The sequence below is a fragment of the Erinaceus europaeus genome, chromosome 7, assembly GCF_950295315.1.
Source record: "Erinaceus europaeus chromosome 7, mEriEur2.1, whole genome shotgun sequence".
NCBI lineage: Eukaryota > Metazoa > Chordata > Mammalia > Eulipotyphla > Erinaceidae > Erinaceus > Erinaceus europaeus.
In genome coordinates, this window is record NC_080168.1 from 42,928,455 (window position 1) to 42,949,686 (window position 21,232).

The following is a 21,232-nucleotide window of genomic DNA, read 5'->3' on the forward strand; positions in this document are numbered from 1 at the left end:
ATTTGGCTCTGAACGGACGGAAACGCCGAGCGAATTCGGGGGGCAGAGGGTGGGGGGAGGGAAGCTCGGAGCCCGGGGGAGGAGCTTGAGCGCTGGCCGCCGTCCCTGTCCTGCTAGAGATCAGAGATCGGGTCCAGCCAAGTCTCCGGGTACTGTCGTACCGTCCTGCTTCCATCCGCCGCGTTTCTAGACGGACCAGGCGCCCGCTTGCTTGCCTGCCGGCCTGCCTCTCAAACCGGCTGCGGGGAATGGAAGCGGAGAACACGGGCAGGTAAGGCCGTGGTGGCGCGCGGCCCTGCCCCCGGGCTCCCCTCGCGGGCGCGCGCACGCACGCGGGGGGCTTCCCGGCCGCCGCCCGAGTACAAAGGCCGCGGCGGCGCGTGCGCATTGCCGGCCCGGCCCTCTGGGCCTTTGGCCGCCTGCGGAGGCCCCGCGGGAGCCTGTCCTCGCGCTCGGCTCCTTCCGGCGGCGCGTTTCGTCGCATCTTCCGCTATGACCCGGCGGGGCGCTGTCTTGTCGAGGCAGCCCGGGTCTCACTCTAAAGATGGACAGAGAGAAATTGAGAGATGGACAGGGAAAAAGACAGACACCTACAGACTTGCTTCACCGCTCGTGAACCGTTCTCCCTGAAGGTGGGGAGCGGGGCCTCGAACACGAGTCCTTGCACATAACGTGTGGGCCACTGCCTGCCACCCCTCACTCTTAGCTTTTTATTATTTTTTATTTATTTATTTTTTTATTTTCCTTTTTGTTGTCCTTGTTTTATTGTTGTAGTTATTGATGTCATTGTGGGATAGGACAGAGAGAATTGGAAAGAGGAGGGGAAGACAGGGAGAGAAAGACAGACACCTGCAGACCTGCTTCACCGCCTGTGAAGCGACTCCCCTGCAGGTGGGGAGCCGAGGGCTCGATCCTTCCTCCGGTCCATGTCTTTGCGCTACGTGCGTTTAACCCGCTGCCCTATCCGCTGCCCTACCGCCCGACTCCCTAGTTTTTTTTTTTTTTTCCCCAAGTTCTTGGGGTTTCGAGGCTTCCACCACACCACACCCTCCAAGGTTGATCCAGAATGACTTCCAGGGTCCCAAGCAGAGTATTGACTTCCAGAGTCCCAAGCAGGCTCAACCTGATGCTGTTGACTGGCTACGGAAGAAGGGCAAACACTAGAAGAAGAAGAAAGCAGAGTATTGCGAGTAAGACCTCAAGAAGTCAACCAGGAACACTGCTTAACTCTGACTTCTGGTGGTGCAGGGGATTGAACCTGGGACATCGGAGCCTCGGACATTAACGTCTTTTCATATAACCACTATGCTGTCTTCATGATCTGCTTAAATAGGTGTTTTGGAGAGTGGTTTTTTCTTTTAATGCTTATTATCTTTATTTATCTATTGGGCAGAGACAGAAAGGGAAGGGGGTAGTAGTCTTTGTTATCTCTTGAACTATACTCTATACAGTCGAGAGGGAAGGGGGTGGTAGAGAGAGAAGCACCTGCAGTCCTGCTTCACCACTTGCAAAGCTTTCCCCCTGCAGGTGGGGACCAGGGGTTTGAACCCAGGTCCTTGCACTTGGTAGCATGTGCAATCATGTTATGCCACCATCCAGCCCCATGAGTGTTTTGTTTTTGCAAAAGCAGGTATATCGAGATTTGAACTCCTAGTAAATAAGAAAATGGGGAAATAATCAGATATGGTAACAGGGCCTATGAAGAAATGAGAGTGGAAGAAAATAACACTAGGTCTAGTGAATAACACTGGCTAATGGGTCCTGAGCTTGGGAACACCATTTAGGGGGAAAAATGTAATAAATCAAAGCCTATACTTGTTCTGACTGTGTGGATCAATCAGATCCTGAAATAGCATCTTTTTCAGGAAAACTTTACAAATTAGAGTGACCTCCAGAACTTGTGGCATCGCTGTCATCGTTGTGGTCTGTCTGCAGAGCAGAATCAAAAACCCTGGTAAAGCTTCCCATGAGATGAATCACACTGTATGAGACCTCACCCAGTGTGTTAGAGCAAAGTCATTGCTCTCCAGTATAGCTCAGCAATGAGAATCATTCCTTGGACTCATAAAGCTTTCATCTCGGGAAACTACATGGAGCTCTGTATTTGTGTTCCCTAGGGTTTAGCTGTGATGATTCTGAAATGACTCAGGCCCCAGGTGAACCTGAGAAGGTGCTTCTTGGGTGCACCAGTACTTTTGTGTGAGCCACATTTGATGTGGTGAATTTGAGTGTTGAGTGTAATGGATTTATTTGGGAGGTCAGCTTTTAAGATACTCAAAAAAGGTTATGGGTTGAGACTTAAAAAGATGATAAGGGGAGTCTGACGTTGGCGCAGCAGATTATGTGCACGTGGCGCGAAGCGCAAGGACCAGCAGGAAGATCCCGGTTCAAACCCCTGGCTCCCCACCTGCAGGGGAGTCGCTTCACAGGCCGTGAAGCAGGTCCACAGGTGTCTTATCTTTCTCTCCCCCTGTCTTCCCCTCTCTGTCCTATCCAACAATGACATCAGTAACAACAACAATAAGAACTACACCAATAAAACAACAAGGGCAACAAAAGGAAATATATAAATATTTAATAAAATTAAAAGAGAGATGATAGGGATGCCTCAGGAGGTGGCTAGATAACATACATGTCTTGCCTGTGCTAGGCCCTGGGTTCCAGCCCGGCCCTCCATTCTATCCCTGGTACTGCATAAAATGTGAGTGGTACTCTGGTCTCTTTCTTAATAAAAAGTTTCTGAAAATAATAAGAATAGGAGAGTATAGTTCGAGAGATAACAAAGACTAGATGAGTTGCATTTCAAATGAGAGCCCAAACTACAGCAGTCACTGAGGACTTGTAGACAAAGGAAGAGAGGCCTGAAACCTGAAAATAGACCTGTTTGTTCCATAAGTAGAGCCTATCTTCTTACTGATCCTAAAACAAAAGTTTACTTCTCAGTGGGGCTCTTTCTTTCTTTGTTTTCTCACTTATTAATTAATGGGGGGGAAGGGGAACTAGAGTATCACTCTGGCACATGTGAAATTGGGGATTGAACTCAGGACCTCATCCCTTACCCTCTGTGCCACCTTCTGGGCTGCTCAGTGGGATTTTCTCTCCCCGCCCTTTTTTTTTTTTTTTTTTTACCAGAGCACTAGTCAGCTTTAGTTTATGGTGGAGATTGAACCTGGGACCTTTGGTGTCTTAGGCATGAAAGCCTTTTTCATAACCATTATGCTGTCTCCCTGACTTCAGTGGGCTTTTCTTTGCCACCTATTTTTTTGGGGAGCAAAGCTTTACACCTGTGGTTTCACTGCTCCTGGCAGATTATTTTATTTTCATATGGTGAGAGACAGAGAAAACACCCCCACAACATTCCTTCACTGTTTTTGAAGCCTCCTTTTTGCATATAGCGGCCAGGGTCTTGCAACCAAGTCCTTGTACATGGTGAAGTGTGCACTCTTCTGGGTTGAGCTGTCTCCCAGTCCCTTCTTAGTGTTTATTGAGTATGTATGAAAGAAACTACAGTTACAGTTTAAGTTACAGTTCAGGGGAAACTAAAAAACATACCAAATGGGAGACGGGCAGTAGCGCAGCAGGTTAAGTGCATGCAGCACGAAGCACAAGGACCATTGTAAGGATCCCGGTTCAAGCCCCTGGCTCCCCACCTGCAGGGGAGTCATTTCACAGGTGATAAGTAGGTCTGCAGGTGTCTATCTTTCTCTCCCCCTCTCTGTCTTCTCCTCTCTCCATTTTCTCTCTGTCCTATCCAACAACATTGACATCAATATCAACAACAATAATAACTACAACAATAGAAAAGAAGGGCAACAAAAGGAAATAAATAAATATTAAAAAAAAAGTCTACCAAACTAGGTTCTTTATTATTATTATTTTAAAGAGAGGGAGAGCAGTAGTGAAAGAAACCACAGCATTGAAGCGTCCCTCAGTGCGATGGAGGCCAAGCTCAAACCTGGGTTGCACACATGGCAAAGCAGCTCACTGTCCAAGTGTGCTATTTTGCTGACCCACTAGGTTCATTTTAAAATTACCATATGAGACTAGACATGAGAGGAATGATGATAGGATGCAGCTTTTTGTTGATCTGCTGTTTGTTTATTTTTTTTTCATCACTCAGGCTAGGTGCCTGGATGACTCCACTTCTGTGTGTTTAGAAGGTGAGAGGTAGAGGGGGAGGCAGTTTTAAATCTGTTGGCTCATTTTCTTCTCATGACCAATGAATTAGGAGTTAGTACTCCTATTTAATGGATGTGGAAGCTGTGTGGTAAAGAAAGTAAGGAACAGCCCTGCTAAGCTGGTGCATAACAAACCTGAAATGTGATCCCAGGCTGCCTGGCTTCAAAGTGCCTTCCTCACAGCTGATGAGGGTCAGATGCAGGGGGCTCATGGCAGTGCAGTTACTGGCCTGGTGATTCACTGAATTGGTGAATCCTTTTTTACACAAAGAGCCACAGTTCTGTAGTAAAAGTGGGAAATAAGGGAGAAACAAGAGTGGGGGTATAGCATAATGGTTATGCAAAAAGACTTTCATGCCTGAGGCTTTTAAGTCCCAGGTCCAATCCCCCACACCGCCATAAGCCAGAGCTGAGCAGTGCTCTGGTAAAAAAAAAAAGGGGGGGGGGGGAACAACAAAATATGGGTCGTTAATTGGTAAACCTTTTTTTCCTTTTTTTATTATTTATTTATAAAAAGGAAACACTGACAAAACCATAGGATAAGAGGGGCACAACTCCAAAATTCCCACCACCAGATCTCTGTATCCCCTCCCCTGATAGCTTTCCTATTCTTTATCCCTCTGGGAGTATGGACCCAAGGTCATTGTGGGATGCAGAAGGTGGAAGGTCTGGCTTCTGTAATTGCTTCTCTGCTGAACATGGGCGTTAGCAGGTTGATTCATACTCCCAGCCTGCCTCTCTCTTTCCTTAGTGGGGTGGGGTTCTGGGGAATCGAAGCTCCAGGACACCTTGGTGGGGTTGTCTGTCCAGGGAAGTCTGGTTGGCATCATGCTAGCATCTGGAACCTGGTGGCTGAAAAGAGACTTAACATATAAAGCCGAACAAATTGTTGACTAATCATGAACCTAAAGTCTGGAGTAGTGCAGATAAAGAGTTGGGGGGGCTGTCGCCATTCTGTAGATAGCTAGTAGACATATTTTAGTTATATTCCGAAGGGCCTGTGGCTATACTAGTTTTTTTTTTTTTTTCCCCTGAGCCTGAAATCTGATATGCAGGTGGATCCTAGTTGTTGTCTGGGGAAATGATGTCATGGCTGGAAAAAGGACCAGAAAGCTGGATCTGGGAAGAGTAGCTCCCAAATATGGGAAAGGTATATAAATATTGCTGATTGTAAACCCCATCAATTTGATCTGATCTGGGGCCCATATTCAGCTTAGGAGCTTATGTGACCTCTGCATCCCTGTAGATCTGAGTTCACATTCTGTGGTCATCAGTAGGAACATTCCAAGTTGCCCCAATATCAGGACCCATCTTCCTCAGGTGTAGCATAGAGTATGTTGTCCAACCTCCGGGAGGATGGAACATTGTCTAGTATTGTTGATCCAAGTTGAGGGCAAGGTCCTATGGGGGAATTGGTAAATCTTAGTGTTGTATTTGTTTAGTTAAAGTGAAGATAGCAAAATGTTATTACAGACAGTATGTGTGTGTCCCTCCAAAATTCTTATTCTAATCTACATTTGGAATTCAAGCCCCCCACTGCATTAGCAGTTGGAGGTGGGGCAAGTGGGACTTGTTTATTTAGCTCTTGTTGTCAGAGCCTTATAACTGGGATTAGTGTCCTCATAAAAAAAAAAAGGTCCTTGTGGTCCGGGAGGTAGTGCAGTGGATAAAGCATTGGACTCTCAAGCATGAGGTCCTGATTTCGATCCCCAGCAGCACATGTACCAGAGTGATGTCTGGTTCTCTCTCTCTCTCTCTTTCTCATAAATAAAAAACCTTGAAAAAAAAAAAGTCCTTGAGGGAGCATTCACCTGTGTGAGGACTCTGCAAGCAGGCATTCTGCTGTCCAGACAGTGTGACAGAAATTGAACAGGCAGAACTTACACAGGCCTTAACTGCTCATTTCATTGTGACCATGTGTCATTCATAAATATGAAGCTGAAAGAAGCTCTTAGTTTTGTGAAAACTGAGACTGGCCACAATCTAAAGTTACAGTTCATTTACTAGAATTTTCAGAGGGTTGTGGTCCGGGAGGTGGCGCAGTGGATAAAGCATCGGACTCTCAAGCATGATGTCCTGAGTTCAATCCCTGGCAGCACATGTACCAGAGTGATGTCTGGTTCTTTCTCCTTTCTATCCTCCTAGCTTTCTCATGAATAAATAAATAAAATCTTTAAAAAAAAAAAGAATTTTCAGAGGGTAACTGCGTACGACCTCACTGTAACCCATTCCTCACTGAACCATTTCAGTCATAAGCACAGAAGAACCAATGTATATTGACAGTTTGCTGGGAGGAAATGCTATGAAGAGTAGTAAAAAAAAAAATGCAAAAATGGCCGTTTTACTTTCTGCAAGCACAATTTTAATACTTTGTTTTAAATTTTTTTAAAAAATTTTTTGCCTCTAGGGTTATTGCTGGGACTCGGTGCCTACACTATGAATCCACTGCTCCTGGAGGCTATTTTCCCCATTTTTGTTACCCTTGTTGTTACCCTTGTTGCTATTATTGTTGTCATTGCTGTTATTGTTGTTGGATAGGACAGCTTAACCTGCTGCGCTACCACCCAACCCCTGTTTTAATCTTTTAATTTCTGGCCTTTGAGGGTTCAAGCGGTGGTGCACCCAGTTAAGCGCATATAGTATGAGGTGGAAGGACCTGCACAAGAATCTGGGTTTGAGCCCCCAGCTCCCCACCTGCAGAGGAGGGAAGCTTCACAAGCAGTGAAGCAGGGCTGAAGGTGTCTCTCTTGTCTCCCTCCCTCTATCTCCCCATCTCAATTTCTCTCTGTCCTATCCAATAAAATGGAAAAAATGGCCACCAGGAGCAGTGAATTCATAGTGCAGGAAGTGAGCTGCAACAATAAACCCCTGAGGCAAAAAAAAATAATCTGGCCTTAGTGTTTCTTTCCCCCATTTTTTATTTGTGATTAATAGTGGGCTACAAGATTGTAAGATTTACAGTATACAGTTCCTCACTACCTCACCATCAAAGTCCTATATCCCCATCTTCCCACCTCCCAAAGATTACCACCATAATTCTCACAAAACTTAGAAACAGTTTTCTTGGGAGTCGGGTGGTAGCGCAGCGGGTTAAGCGCACATGGGGCAAAGCACAAGGACCAGAGGAAGGATCCCGGTTCGAGGCCCTGGCTTCCCACCTGCAGGGGAGTCACTTCACAGGCGGTGAAGCAGGTCTGCAGGTGTCTTTCTCTCCCCTGTTGTCTAACCCCTCCTCTCTCCATTTCTTTCTGTCCTATCCAGCAACAACGACAACAATAACAACAACAATACAAAACAACAAGGGCAACAAAGGGGGAAATAAATAGTTTCAAAATGTTTTTAAAAAGAAAAGAAAATCATGTCACCATTTACTATTGTACTGTTCGTTCTGTCCTATCATTTGAGAACAATATAACCAAAGAAATAAAACGCCTAAGATAAAATTTACTGGGGGTAGATATCATAATGGTTATACAGAGAGACTCTCACACCTGAGGCTCCAAAGTCCCAGGTTCAATACCCCACACCACCATAAGCCAGAGCTGACCAGTGCTCTGGTATAAAATAATAATAATAATGTTTACTGTCTTTCTCATTAACTCCTAACCTTTTTCATTGTAATTTATTCTTGAAGAGCTAGTTTCTTAACAAAATGTCTCACCGGTGGTTTGTCCATTGGATCAACGGGGTCAGCGATCTATTTACCTGTGAGCCTCCTGCAGTATAACCTCCTCCTAACACCAGTCTGTTTACCATGTGTCTGCCTGGACCATTTATACTTATACAGGGGGAATGTTTTAGAATCCTCACTTTCTTAAAACTTTTTATTAAAATATGATTTATATGCTATAAAGTTCACCCTTTAAAGTGTCCTACTTTGCCTTTTATTTTAAAATATTTATTCCCTTTTTAAAAATATTTATTCCCTTTTGTTGCCCATGTTGTTTTATTGTTGTAGTTATTATTGTCGTTGTTGGATAGGACAGAGAGAAATGGAGAAAGGAGGGGAAGACAGTGGGGGAGAGAAAGACACCTGCAGACCTGCTTCTCTGCTTGTAAAGGGACTCCCCTGCAGGTGGGGAGCCGGGGGATCGAACTGGGATCCTTCCCCCCCCACTCTTGCGCTTTGTGCCACCTGTGCTTAACCCACTGTGCTATGGCCCGACTCCCCTACTTTGCCTTTTAAACCACTCCCTTTTGAACACTCTTATTTTCTTTCTCTGTATGTCATGGAGAAAGATCTAATAAAGCATCTTGCCATAGAACATGTTTTTAGGGGCCAAGTGGTGACACACCTGGTTGAGAGCACATCTTACAGTGCACAAGGACCCAGGTTTGAGCCCCCGGCCCCCACTTGCAGGGGAAAAGCTTCACAAGTGGTGAAGCAGTGATGCAGGTGTCTCTCTCTCTCTATCACTCCCTTCCCTCTCAACTTCTGACTTTCTCTATCCAATAAATAAATAAAGATAATAACTAAAAAAAAAAAAAAAGAACACGTTTTTCCTCTCCAAATGCTATTTATCTATTACCCCCCAAGGGTCTTCTCCCTGTTGAACATCTGATGACATCATCTGGCATTGGCTGTAGTTTGAGTTTCATAATGTGTGCTTATTTCCCTGGCTTTATGTTGCTGGCAACAACTTGAGAGAGTGGTTATGTCATCAGAAATCTTTTTTGGAAATTGTCATCTCTGGGGCCTATGTTCCTTACAATGAACAGAATATTCTGAGCAAAGTTTGAAGCATGTTCAGAAAGGAGGTTTGGGGGCCAGGCAGGTTAAGCACACATAGTACGAAGCACAGGGGCTGGCACAAAGATCCAGGTTTGAGCCCCCAATTCCCCACTTAACGGGGGGGATTGCTTCACAGGTGGCGGAATAGGTCTATAGGTGTCTATCTTTCTCTTCCCCTTACTATCTTCCCCATCTCTTTCAATTTATCCAATAAAAAAAAGGGGGGGGGGATTCGGGCAGTAGCAAAGCAGGTTAAGCGCATGTGGTGCAAAGTGCAGGGACTGGAGTAAGGATCCTGGTTCGAGCCCCAGCTCCCCACCTGCAGGCAGTGAAGCAGGTCTGCAGGTGTCTATCTTTCTCTCCCCCCTTCGTCTTCCCCTCTTTCCATTTCTCTCTTTCCTGTCCAACAACAACAACAACAATAAAACAACAAGGGCAAAAAAAGGGGAAAGAAAGGAAGGAAGGAAAGAAGGAGAAGTTGGCCACTAGGATCAGTGGATTCATAGTGCCAACACAGAGCCCCAGCGATAACCCTGGAGGCAAAAAAAAAAAGAGTTGGACAGTGTTCCCCTTAAATTCACACACATATTTATTTGAGTCCTCATTTAGAGTGTGGGGGGTGGGGCATACTAGCAAGACCCAGATAGACCCAGTGAATAAATAAACAGGCAGATAAAAGAGAACATAGAGTTTGACTGGGGGTGGGAGTGGAGAGATGTGAGTGAGGAGTGCAGATTTCCAGTTAAAAGAATGAGCAGCTCTGGGACCTTGTGTTCAGCACAGTGATTGCAGCCAAGGATGCCGTATCATGAACTTGAAATTAATTGCTAAGAGAGTACATCTTAAAATGTTCTCAAAGGAATGTCAATTCTGTGGTTGATAAAGGTGTGGGATCACCATGGTGGTAACCTTTGAAGTATCTACATTATCAGAAAACTGCATCTGGAACGCACACTGTGTTGTCATAAGTCAATCATGTCTTAGACTGGTGGGGACCTTCAGTGCCAAGATGATTAAATGCTGAAGACAGACATAAATAGTCTCTGTGGGCATTTAAAAAATATATTTATATATTTATTTATTCCCTTTTTTGTTGGCCTTGTTTTTTTTTATTGTTGTGGCTATTGTTGTTATTGATGTCACTATTGTTGGATAGGACAGAAATGGAGAGAGGAGGGGGAGAGAAAGATGGATACTTGCAGACCTGCTTCACCGCCAGTGAAGCATCTCCCCTGCAGGTAGGGAGCTGGGGGCTGAATTGGTATCCTTATGCTGGTCCTTGCGCTTTGCGCCACGTGCGCTCAACCAGCTATGCTACCGCCCGACTCCCCTCTGTGGGCATTTTAGCCCTGTATGGATTGGTGGGCCTTTTACATCTCTCTGCTTAGCAATTACCATGATCTCATTTCAGAGAAAGTGCAGACTGATTTGACAGTCCTGGTGAGTTTCACTGATGACACATCTTATCCTTGTGAGAGCCAGCTTTGTTAGCTGGCTCTCGGGAAACACTAGATGAATGTGTACAAAGGGGCATGGCTCTTGCTCTTCCCCTTGCCCCAACTATCTGTCTACGACAAATGAATGCTACAAAATATGGTCACAAAGTGTGTAAATCCTGAAGACTTCCTGCAGCCGATCGTTTACTCTTACATTTGGGTGACTTGGTTGTCATTCTTGTCCTTTCAGCTATTCCTTTCAGCAAGCTCAAGCTTTTTATCCATTTCCATTTCAACACATGATGGCTGAAGCTCCTCCTATGACAGTCATGAGTGAACAGCAGCAGATGCCAGCAGAGCTTCCAGACCCCACTCCTGCTCAGGAACCTGTGCAAGGTAGTGTCCCCCCAGACGGTTTAGAAAATGAGATGTTGCGACAGGCCTGGGATTGGTACGCCTGGTTAAATGCACATATTACCATGAACAAGGATCTGGGTTCAAGCCCCTGCTCCCCACCTACAGGGAGGACTGCTTTATGAGCAGTGAAACAGGCCTGCAGGTGTCTATCTTTCTCCCTCTGTATCTTCTCTCTCTCTGTGTCCTGTCCAATGTAAAAGGAAGTAAAAGGAAGGATGGAAGCTAGGAAGCTAGGAAGGAAGGAAGGAAGAAATGGCTACCAGGAACAGTGGAGTTGTAGTACTGGCACCAAGCCACAACAATAACCAGGCCAGCAACTAAGAAAGAAAGAAAATGAGGTATTGCATCAGCCCACTAAATTAAGAAAAGTGTTCAGTGATGGAATGTGGCATTGCAAAGCCTAACCCATTTGTTTAAGAACTTAATGTGTGCCAAGCATTGTGATGCCCCTCAAACAACTCATATGGTGGTAGGGAAAACAACAAGGAAAATGTGGACTGTGCCTCCCAGTGCAGAGTGGTAAAGGGGGCGTAGGATGTTGCGGGCACTGTCTGTGCACTGGGGCTCAAGAGTAGCTTCTCAGAACTATGAAGGGGGGGCGTGGGGGGGTCAAGCCAAGTGAGCAGCGTGCTCCAAAGCATGAAGAAGCACGGACTGGCCTGAAAGCTGAACGGGTCGGAGTTATTGAAGGCTGGGATGAGAGAAGGATCTGAACAAGGGTAGTGGAGGAGCTTTGTGTAACCTAAAGCATGTGCAGTCTCTCCTGAAGGCAATAGGGAACTGTTAAAGAATAGCAGCAGAAAATAACTTAACAGATTGACATTTTCTCTTTGCCTTATTTTTTTTTAATATTTATTTTATTTATTTATTCCCTTTTATTGCCCTTGTTGTTTTATTGTTGTAGTTATTATTGTTGTTGTCGTTGTTGGATAGGACAGAGAGAAATGGAGAGAGGAGGGGAAGACAGAGAGGGGGAGAGAAAGACAGACACCTGCAGACCTGCTTCACTACCTGTGAAGCGACTCCCCTGCAGGTGGGGAGCTGGAGTTCGAACCGGGATCCTTATGCCGGTCCTTGTGCTTTGCGCCACTTGCGCTTAACCCACTGCGCTACAGCCCGACTCCCAACAGATTGACATTTTCAAACATCAGTCTGAAAACATAGGTGATAATTGGTCAGGAGAGAGCATGGCAAAACTTGTAGGCCAAAAAAAAAAGGATTAGCATGGACCGAGAGGTAGCTCAGTGGGTTAAACACACATGGTGCAAAGCGCAAGAACCTGAGTAAGGATCTCAGTTCGAACCCCAGCTCCCCACCTGCAGGGGGATCACTTCACAAGTGGTGAGGCAGGTCTGCAGGTGTCTGTCTTTCTCTCCTCACCCCCCCACCTCACCCTCCTCTTGATTTCTTTCTGTCCTGTTGGACAACAACAATGGCAATAGCAACAATAACAATAATAACAACAAGGACAACAACTACAAAAGAAAATGGGACAAACGGCTTCTAGGAGCAGTGGGTTCATAATGTAGGCACCGAGCCCCAGTGATAACCCTGGAGGCAAAAAAGAAAAATAAAAACACAAAGTGCAAGGACAGGCGTAAGGATCCTGGTTCGAGTCCCTGGCTCCCCACCTGCAGGGGGGTTGCTTCACAAGCAGTGAAGGAGGTCTGCAGGTGTCTATCTTTCTCTCTGTCTTCCTCTCCTCTCTCCATTTCTCTCTTCCTATCTAACAATGATGACAGCAAGAACAATAACAATAAAAAAACAAGGGCAACAAAAGGGAAAATAAATAAATATAAAAAAAAAGAAAAAGAATTACTTGACCATGGATATAAGTAGGGAATGAGGGGGAAAGAGTCTGGAGTTAATTCCCAGGTTCCTAACAGGGAGAAGACCAGGGCTTTTGGTGTTTGACTAGAGGGTAATTTCACCACCACCACCCCCAGGAACTGTTGGAATTTTTTGCAGTGCCAGGATAGTATAGATGAGTGGTTTCACTGCTTCTGTGGTTACGGCTTTCATTCCTTTTATTTCAGGTTTGTGGGGGAGGACACACACAGCACCCAGGCCTCCCTCAGTGTTCTGGTGCCTTGTGTGTATTGGAGCTCAGCCCAGAATGCATACATATCAAAGCACACAGCCTGCACCCTTCCCTCAGTCCCTGGAGACACGGGGTTATCAGGACTGAGGGTGCTGATAGCATCTAGTGGGCAGAGGACAAGGTTCCGGTGATGTTCTGTAGTATACAGCAAAGTCTCCCTCGCCAAGACCTGGTCAGCCTAAAGTGACAGTAGTGCCAAGACTGATAAACTCTTTTCAGTCCTGAGATAAGTTCCTTCATCTTGCTTTTTGAAAAAAATACTGTCAGTGCAGAGATTTCATCCTCACTCAGCACCTCTAAGTTCCCCACTTTGACTGTGTGTGGAGCCCTGGTAACCCAAAAGAAGTCTGCAGATCATTTGAGATTTTTTTCTACTAGAAAATTACAGGGAAATTGAGTTTAAATGCTTCTCTCCTTTTCTTTCTCTATCTTTTCTTCTTTCTTTCTGTCTTTTATTCAGATATACTTATTTTTATGGGTGGGAGGGTAGGCAGACCAGACCACTGTTCAGCTTTGGTTTATGGTTGGTGCCAGAGATTGAACCTGGAATGTCAGGCATGCAAATCCATTGCTCTAACACACATTAAACATCTCCCTGGCTCCCTCCCACTTTTTCTGTCCGTTTCTCACTTAATTACTTGGAAATTTATTTTTAGAATTTATACAACATAATACATATTGATAGGTATTTTCATGCCCCTGGCTTGACCCGGATGCCAGATGAGAGTGTGTGGAAAATCAATCTGTTTGGTACAGATATTTTATCAGAAAAATAGAGAGGACAGGTTATGGGACTTGGGGTTCTATGAATCTTGTTTTAGGGTAGTAGAAAAGAGAGGTAGTACAGAGGAGACTGAGGCTGAGAAATGGAAAGAAAAATTAAAAAGGTCAGCAAAACAGTTCACTTTGCCATGTATACAGCCTAGGTTTAAACTATCCTCAGCTGCATTGGAGGAAACTTCAGTGCTAACAGTTTTATTTCTGTCTCGCATCTTAAAAAGTTAACCCAGAATGACTCATTCCCAGCAATGACAAAACTAAGCAAAAAAGTTGAGTGTGTGTGTATGTGTTTTAATTTTAAAGAGTGATGAAAAGAATGTTGGTGGGGGTGACTTGTGGGGAAGCTGCCTAAAATTTGTGAGTGGTGTTCTATGCTCCATTGTGTTTCAGAGACTCCAAAAGGGAGGAAAAGAAAACCCAGAACAACAGAACCCAAAAAGCTAGCGGAACCAAAAAAACCTGCTGAGGCAAAAAAATCAAGTAAGGCCAAGAAATCAAAAGAAAAGCAAGAGAAAATCACAGACACGTTTAAAGTAAAAAGGAAAGTAGACCGTTTCAACGGGGTTTCAGAAGCTGAACTTCTGACCAAGACCCTCCCCGACATTTTGACATTCAACCTGGACATTGTGATCGTAAGGATGCTTCTCCTTTGGTTGTATAAATAACACTGGTGGATTGGTTTTACTTAGTTTTGTCCTTGCAAATAGCATGTGGCTGAAAGATTCCTTTTAAGAATCCTTTTGGTAGTAGATGGTGTTACATTTGTAAGACTGTTATAAGGGAGTGTTGGCTGTCAGGTCTCAAATCCTGCCCCATGGGATGATCTTAGGCAAGCTAGAACCAGTGAGAATAGTGTCTCCCTCACAGGGTTACAACTAAATATAAGTGCATGTGAATCACTTTGTTTACACGACACCTCTGAGTTCTCCATAAATGATAACAATGATTTCTCTTCTCTTCTCTTCTCTTCTCTTCTCTTCTCTTCTCTTCTCTTCTCTTCTCTTCTCTTCTCTTCTCTTCTCCTCTCCTCTCCTCTCCTCTCCTCTCCTCTCCTCTCCTCTCCTCTCCTCTTCTCTTCTTTCTCTTTCTTTCCTTCCTTCCTTCCTTCCTTCTCTCTCTCTTCCTTTCTTTCTTTCTCTCTCCCCTCCCTCCCTCCCTCCTTCCCTTTCTTTCTTTCTTTCTTTCTTTCTTTCTTTCTTTCTTTCTTTCTTTCTTTCTTTCTTTCTTTACCAGAGCACCACTTAGCTTTGGTTTATGGTGGTGCAAGGGATAGAACCTGGGACTTTGGAGCCTCAGACATGAGAGTCTATGCATAACTGTTATGCTATCTGCATCTATCTTTTTTATTTTTAACAGAGCATTGCTCAGCTCTGGTTTATAGTACTACTGGGAATTGAACCTGGGACCTCAAAGCCTCAGGCATGAAAGTCATTTGTATAACCATTATGCTGTCTTCCCTTATTAACACTGATTTTTAATTCAGATTTTGTCAGTAGCTATATGAAATATCATACAAACAATTACTTATATAGCACAGGGTTAGTTCTTTTTTAAAAAAATATTTATTTTATTTATTCCCTTTTGTTGCCCTTGTTTTATTGTTGTAGCTATTATTGTTGTCGTCGTTGTTGGATAGGACAGAGAGAAATGGAGAGAGGAGGGGAAGACAGAGAGGGGAGAGAAAGATAGACACCTGCAGACCTGCTTTACCGCTTGTGAAGCGATAGTTCTTTTTTGCCTCCAGGGTTATCGCTGGGGTTAGGTGCCTGCACTACAAATCCTCTGCTTCTGGAAGCCATTCACCCCCCCCCCCTTTTTGTTGTTGTTGTTGGATAGGACAGAGAAATTGAGAGAGGAGGAGAAGATGAAAGAAGGGAGAGAAAGATACCTGCAAACCTGCCTTGCCACTAGTGAAGCAACCCACTAGTGAAGCAGGTGGGGAGCCAGAGGTCTCGAATTGGGACCTTTTTGCTGGTTGTTGTGCTTTGCACTATGCGCTTAACCTGGTGCACTACTGCCTAGTTCTTATTGGACTTGAGAAGCAGGCTTGTGGATGGGCATGGACTCAGTTTGACTGGCTGGTCTGGAAACTCTCTTTCCAGCCTATTGGGGTGGAGGATGAAGACTTGGTGATAAGAGGAAGTCAATTGAAGGAATCTTTGGTGCTGTGGTCTCTATCTAGCTGCTTGTCTCTAATACATAAATAAGAGGAAATTAAACTGCTTTTTTTAAAAAGCAATAAAACAGCATATAAAGAAGTATCTTTCCTCAAAATGAAATATTTTGTTCAGATCAAGGTAGTTCATTGATAACAGATAAAATGTGTGGTGCTGGGGAAAAAAAAAGTATGGTGCTGGCATGGATTTGTGTTTTAATAGTCAGTTTTGTCCACCACTTCTCCAGAAACCCCAGGACTTAAACCCTTTTTAAAAAAACTAAAATTTCTCTTACATTTTCTTTTGTAGATTGGTATAAACCCAGGACTTATGGCTGCTTATAAAGGGCATCATTACCCTGGACCTGGAAACCATTTTTGTAAGTGGTTATTTTTTTAGCATTTTACTTTTTTTTAGATGGGATTTAAAACTGGTTTATTTACAGTGTCCATGATTCAGATTAACTGAAAGACAAATTGGTTGTTGGATATTAAGCCTCTTTGGAAGAATAAAAGTAATCACATAAGGATCCTGGTTCGAGCCCCCAGCTCCCCACCTGCAGAGGAGTCGCTTCACAAGCGGTGAAGCAAGTCTGCAGGTTACTATCTTTCTCTCCCTCTCTCTGTCTTCCCCTTCTCTCTCCATTTCTCTCTGTCCTATCCAACAACAACGACATCAAGAACAACAACAATAATAACTACAACAATAAAACAAAAGCAACAAAAGGGAATAAATAAATATTAAAAAAAGAATAAAAGTAGTCAACATAAGTATACTTTCTTTGCATTATGAAATAAGGCTTATTGGTTTGTTTTGTTTGTTGTCTTTTTAAAATCTTTTTATTTATTTACTGGATAGAGACAGCCAGAAGTTGAGAGGAAAGGGGAAGCTAGAGAGACTCTTGCAGCACTACTTCACCACTCGCAAAGCTTTCCCCCTGCAGGTGGGGACTGGTAGCTCAAACCCAGGTCCTTGCACATTGTAATGTGTGCACTCAACAAGGTGCACCACCACCTGGCCCCAAGGCTTGTTGTTTTTAATAAAGTCTGAAATAAAACAATTACATAATTTATGAAGTGTAGTTTCTAAAGTAATTTCTGCCTATTCTAGTTATGCCATTAAAATATTCCATTTCATCGTTTGGAATTTCATTTTGCAGTAATAAAAATATTTCTTGTTAGATACTATCCATGAATGATTTACAAAAGATTGATTTACAAAAAATTCCAGAAACACACACACACACACAAAAAAAAAAAAAACTGCAAAATAAAAATTACTAGCCACTCCAGAAACACACACACACACACAAAAATTAGATTTTTTTTTTTTGGTTTAAATTTTCTTTTATTAGAGGGATAAATGGTTTACAGTAAATACAGTTGTTGATACATGTGTAAAATTTCTTGATTTTTCTGGAAATCACCTCAGCCTAGGTTCTTCTCCACCATCATGCACCAGGACCTGAAAGGTCTCCCCCTTCTCTGCCCCAAAGTCCTTTGTTTTGGTGCAGTACAGTATTTTATTTATTTATTTTACGAGAGCACTGCTCAGCTTTGGCTTATGGTGATGTGGAGGATTGAACCTGGGATTTCAGAGCCTTAGACAGAGATTCTCTTTGCATAACCATTATACTATATACCCCATCCCAGTATTTTACTTTTAAATCTGATATATTTATTAATAGTTTGTGTCTTTAAAAACAGTGTTTGTTTAAATGTGCATGTGTGGAAAAATAAAAGGTTAGGAATCATGTAACTGAACCTCTTTTGTATATGGAAGTGGAGGGATATGAAAATTTTTTGTTAAAAAAAAAGAAAATTTTTTGTTTTAAATGAGTTGTTTTTTTTTTTTCCCCCTTAGATGTTATTCTATACAGGTAGTAACAATAGTACATTGTGCCAGCTCAGTGAGAACACAGACCATCTGGATTTCTACTTACATTCTTGGAGAGGTGAAATGCATTCACAGTCAAATTGTAGTAGATGGGAAATGCTGGGGCAGGAAGCAGGTTTAAGATGTGTTTCAGCCGTGAGGCCTTGAGTTCAATCCCCAGAGCCACACAACAGTACCAGAGACAGACAGGCAGAACTTCATGGGTGGCGGGGCAATGCTTTGGTGTCTCTCCCCCTTCTCTCTCTCATAAACATATCCAATAGAAATGTTGTCTTGGGGGAGTTGGGCAGTAGTGCAGTGGTTAAGCACACGTGGCGCTAAGTGTAAGGACCAGAGTAAGGATCCCGGTTTGAGCCTCCGAATACCCACCTACAGGGGAGTCGCTTCACAGGCAGTTCTTCTTCTTCTAGCGTTTGCCCTTCTTCCGTAGCCAGTCAATAGCGTCAGGTTGAGCCTGATGTAAAGTTTCGAGACCTCCTTTGAATCTGGAGAGGTGGCAGTCGTTGACTATGTGGGTCATAGTCTGTCTGTAGCCGCAGGGGCAGTTCGGGTCGTCTCTGGCTCCCCAGCGATGGAACATAGCGGCGCACCGGCCATGGCCTGTTCTATAGCGATTGAGGAGGGCCCAATCATAACAAGCTAGGTCAAAGCCGGGTTGACGCTTGCAGGGGTCTGTGATGAGGTGTTTGTTCTTTACCTCAGCTGACTGCCAACTCTGTTTCTAAGAGTCTGGAACAGAGAAGTTCAGTGTAGGCGTAGGAGACCAGATTGGATGACGAGATGTCAAGCGTTGGACAGGGTGGGCGAAGATATCCGCGTATATTGGCAGGTCCAGTCGAGCGTAGACGTGGGAAATGAACTTAGATGATGCTGCATCCCGACGAATATCTGGCGGGGCGATGTTGCTAAGAACTGGCAGCCATGGAACTGGGGTGGAATGGATGGTTCCAGAAATTATCCTCATGGAGGAATATAATTTGGAATTGACCAAGTGGACATGAGGGCTACAGAACCATACTGGGGCACAGTATTCTGCAGTGGAATAGCATAATGCCAGAGATGATGATCGTAGTGTGGAAGCGCTCGCGCCCCATGAGGAGCTGGCCAGTCTTGCAATGATGTTATTCCTCGCGCCCACCTTTGCTGCAGTTTTTATGAGATGTTCGTGAAATGACAGGGTGCGATTGAGAGTAACGCCAAGATAGACTGGCTGGGCTTCATGCCGGATTCTCATATCGTCAAGCTACACATTAAGCTCACGCGAGGCCAGGCATGGTGTAGATGGAAAACAGATGATACCGTTTTTGCAGTGCTAGGGATTAGTCGCCATTTTTTACAGTAATCAGATATCAGAGACATGTCTTTCGTGAGTGTTTCCTCGAGGATGTCAAACTTGGATGCCTGAGTTGCACTGCAGATGTCATCAGCGTAGATGAACTTCCTTGAAGCAGTTTCTGGAAGGTCATTGATGTAAATATTAAATAGCGTAGGAGCCAGAACAGAGCCCTGGGGGAGGCCACTTGAGACAAGTCTCCATCTGCTAGACTTGTCACCCAGATGCACCTGGAATCTTCTGTTTTGGAGAAGAAAAGATATAGTGTTGGCCACCCATGGAGGCAGGCATCTTGAGATCTTGACTAGGAGACCACGGTGCCAGACCGTGTCATAGGCTGCTGTGAGATCAACAAAGACAGCACCCGTCTTTAAATTCTTCTGGAATCCATTTTCAATGTAAGTTGAAAGGGCCAGGGATTGTTTGCAGGTAGATCTTCCTGGGCGGAAACCAGCTTTGGCAGGTGATAGGAATTTCTCTGTAAGAGGAGAAATACGTGACAGAAGCAGCCTCTCAAGGAGTTTGTAACACACGGAGAGGAGAGAAATTGGTCTATAGCTGGCGGCCAGTGTTGGGTCTTTCTTTGGTTTCAAAGCTGCTATTATCTTCGCATGACACCAAATTTTGGGCATAGATTCGGATTCCAAGATGTGGGACAGGAATGAAGTGAGCCATTTCTTTGCCACGGGACCCAAGTTAAGAATGAGTTCTGGGGTGATGTTATCATAGCCAGCAGCCGTTCCCGGTTTTTCACAGGCAGTAAAGCAGGTCTGCAGGTGTCTTTCTCTTCCCCTCTCTGTCTTCCCCTCTTCTCTCCATTTCTCTCTGTACTATCCAACCAACAACAACATCAATAACAACAACTACAGCAACTATAAAAAGACACCAAGGGCAACAAAGGGAAAATAAATAAAATTAAAAAAAAAAAAAAGAAATGTTGGCTTGAGGGAGTTGGGCGGTAGTGCAACGGGTTAAGCGCTCGTGGCACAAAGCGCAAGGACTGGCATAAGGATCCCGGTTCAAGTCCCCAGCTCCCCACCTGCAGGGGAGTCGCTTCACAAGCGGTGAAGCAGGTTTGCAGGTGTCTATCTTTCTCTCCCCCTCTCTGTCTTCCCCCTCCTCTCCATTTCTCTCTGTCCTATCCAACAACAATGACATCAATAATGACTACAACAATAAAACAACAAGGGCAACAAAAGGGAATAAATAAATATTAAAAAAGAAAAAACAAACAAAAAGAAATGTTGGCCTGAGATGGCTCAGCAGTGCAGTGCATGAGTGAGACTCTGGGCTTGTTCTCTAGTACCACGTTAAAAAACACAAAGAAACATTGTAGTCAAAGACATCCTCTGAAAATGTTTATAGCCACTGGTAATCATTTAAAGCCCCAGTGTTTGTAGAGTAAGCTTTAAGACCAAGTAGAAGTTGTGTTGTCCACTGCAAGCATTGTACTTAACTCTGCCTAGTCAGCAAGGCATGCAGTGCAGTAGACCTTCAAGAAGTTATAGCTAGGGGGCCGGGTGGTAGTGCAGCAGGTTAAGTGCATATGGCACAAAGTGCAATGACTAGGGTAAGGATCCTGGTTTGAGGCCCTGGCTCCCTACCTGCAGGGGGCTCACTTCACAAGTGGTGAAATAGATCTGCATGTGTCTGTCTTTTCCCCGTCTTCCCCTCCTCTCTCGATTTCTCTCTGTCCTATCCAACAACAACGATGACATCAATAACAACAACAATGATAAACAGCAAGGGCAACAAAAGGGAAAAATAGCCTCCAGGAGCAGAGGATTCATAGTGCAGGCACCAAGCCCTACCTAGCTATAACCCTAGAGGCAAAAAAAAAAAAAAGTTATAGCTAATTATTTAACAGCATTAAAAGTATTTAGAGCATATGATAATGTGCTTTTAGAACTGACAAGTATTGTCTCCATTACTTTACCAAAGAAAGTTCTAGAGGAGTTGGAACTGTTCGTTTTCTCTACTGTTAGGGTGGGTAAATATCCTCAGTCCATTGCTATGTGTTCATATTTTTGAGGTCTTGCAGGTACAGATGGTCATATGTCCAGTTAATAGAAATGAAAACAGTTTCAAAGCATCCTGCGCTATGTCTATTCAGTTGGCATTTACGTAACCACTTGCGAAAAAGAGAGAGATGATAATAATGGCTCCGAAGATAGTTGTGATAATTAAATGAGATAACCCATCT

The 21,232-nt window shown here is 44.1% G+C and overlaps 1 protein-coding gene across 2 annotated transcripts in view; it reads left to right on the forward strand.

Moving 5' to 3' along the window:
- Positions 1 to 21,232, forward strand: part of TDG (thymine DNA glycosylase) — a 29,512-nt gene continuing 8,280 nt past the window's right edge. The window contains exons 1-4 of one of the 2 annotated variants that reach the window (XM_007527916.3): positions 1 to 271; positions 10,597 to 10,742; positions 14,035 to 14,276; positions 16,110 to 16,179. In XM_007527916.3, coding sequence (XP_007527978.2) covers positions 249 to 271; positions 10,597 to 10,742; positions 14,035 to 14,276; positions 16,110 to 16,179 — 481 coding nt within the window. In that variant the 5' untranslated portion in view covers positions 1 to 248. The remainder of the gene's footprint in view (positions 272 to 10,596; positions 10,743 to 14,034; positions 14,277 to 16,109; positions 16,180 to 21,232) is intronic. The other variant, XM_016190324.2, reaches the window with a different exon arrangement.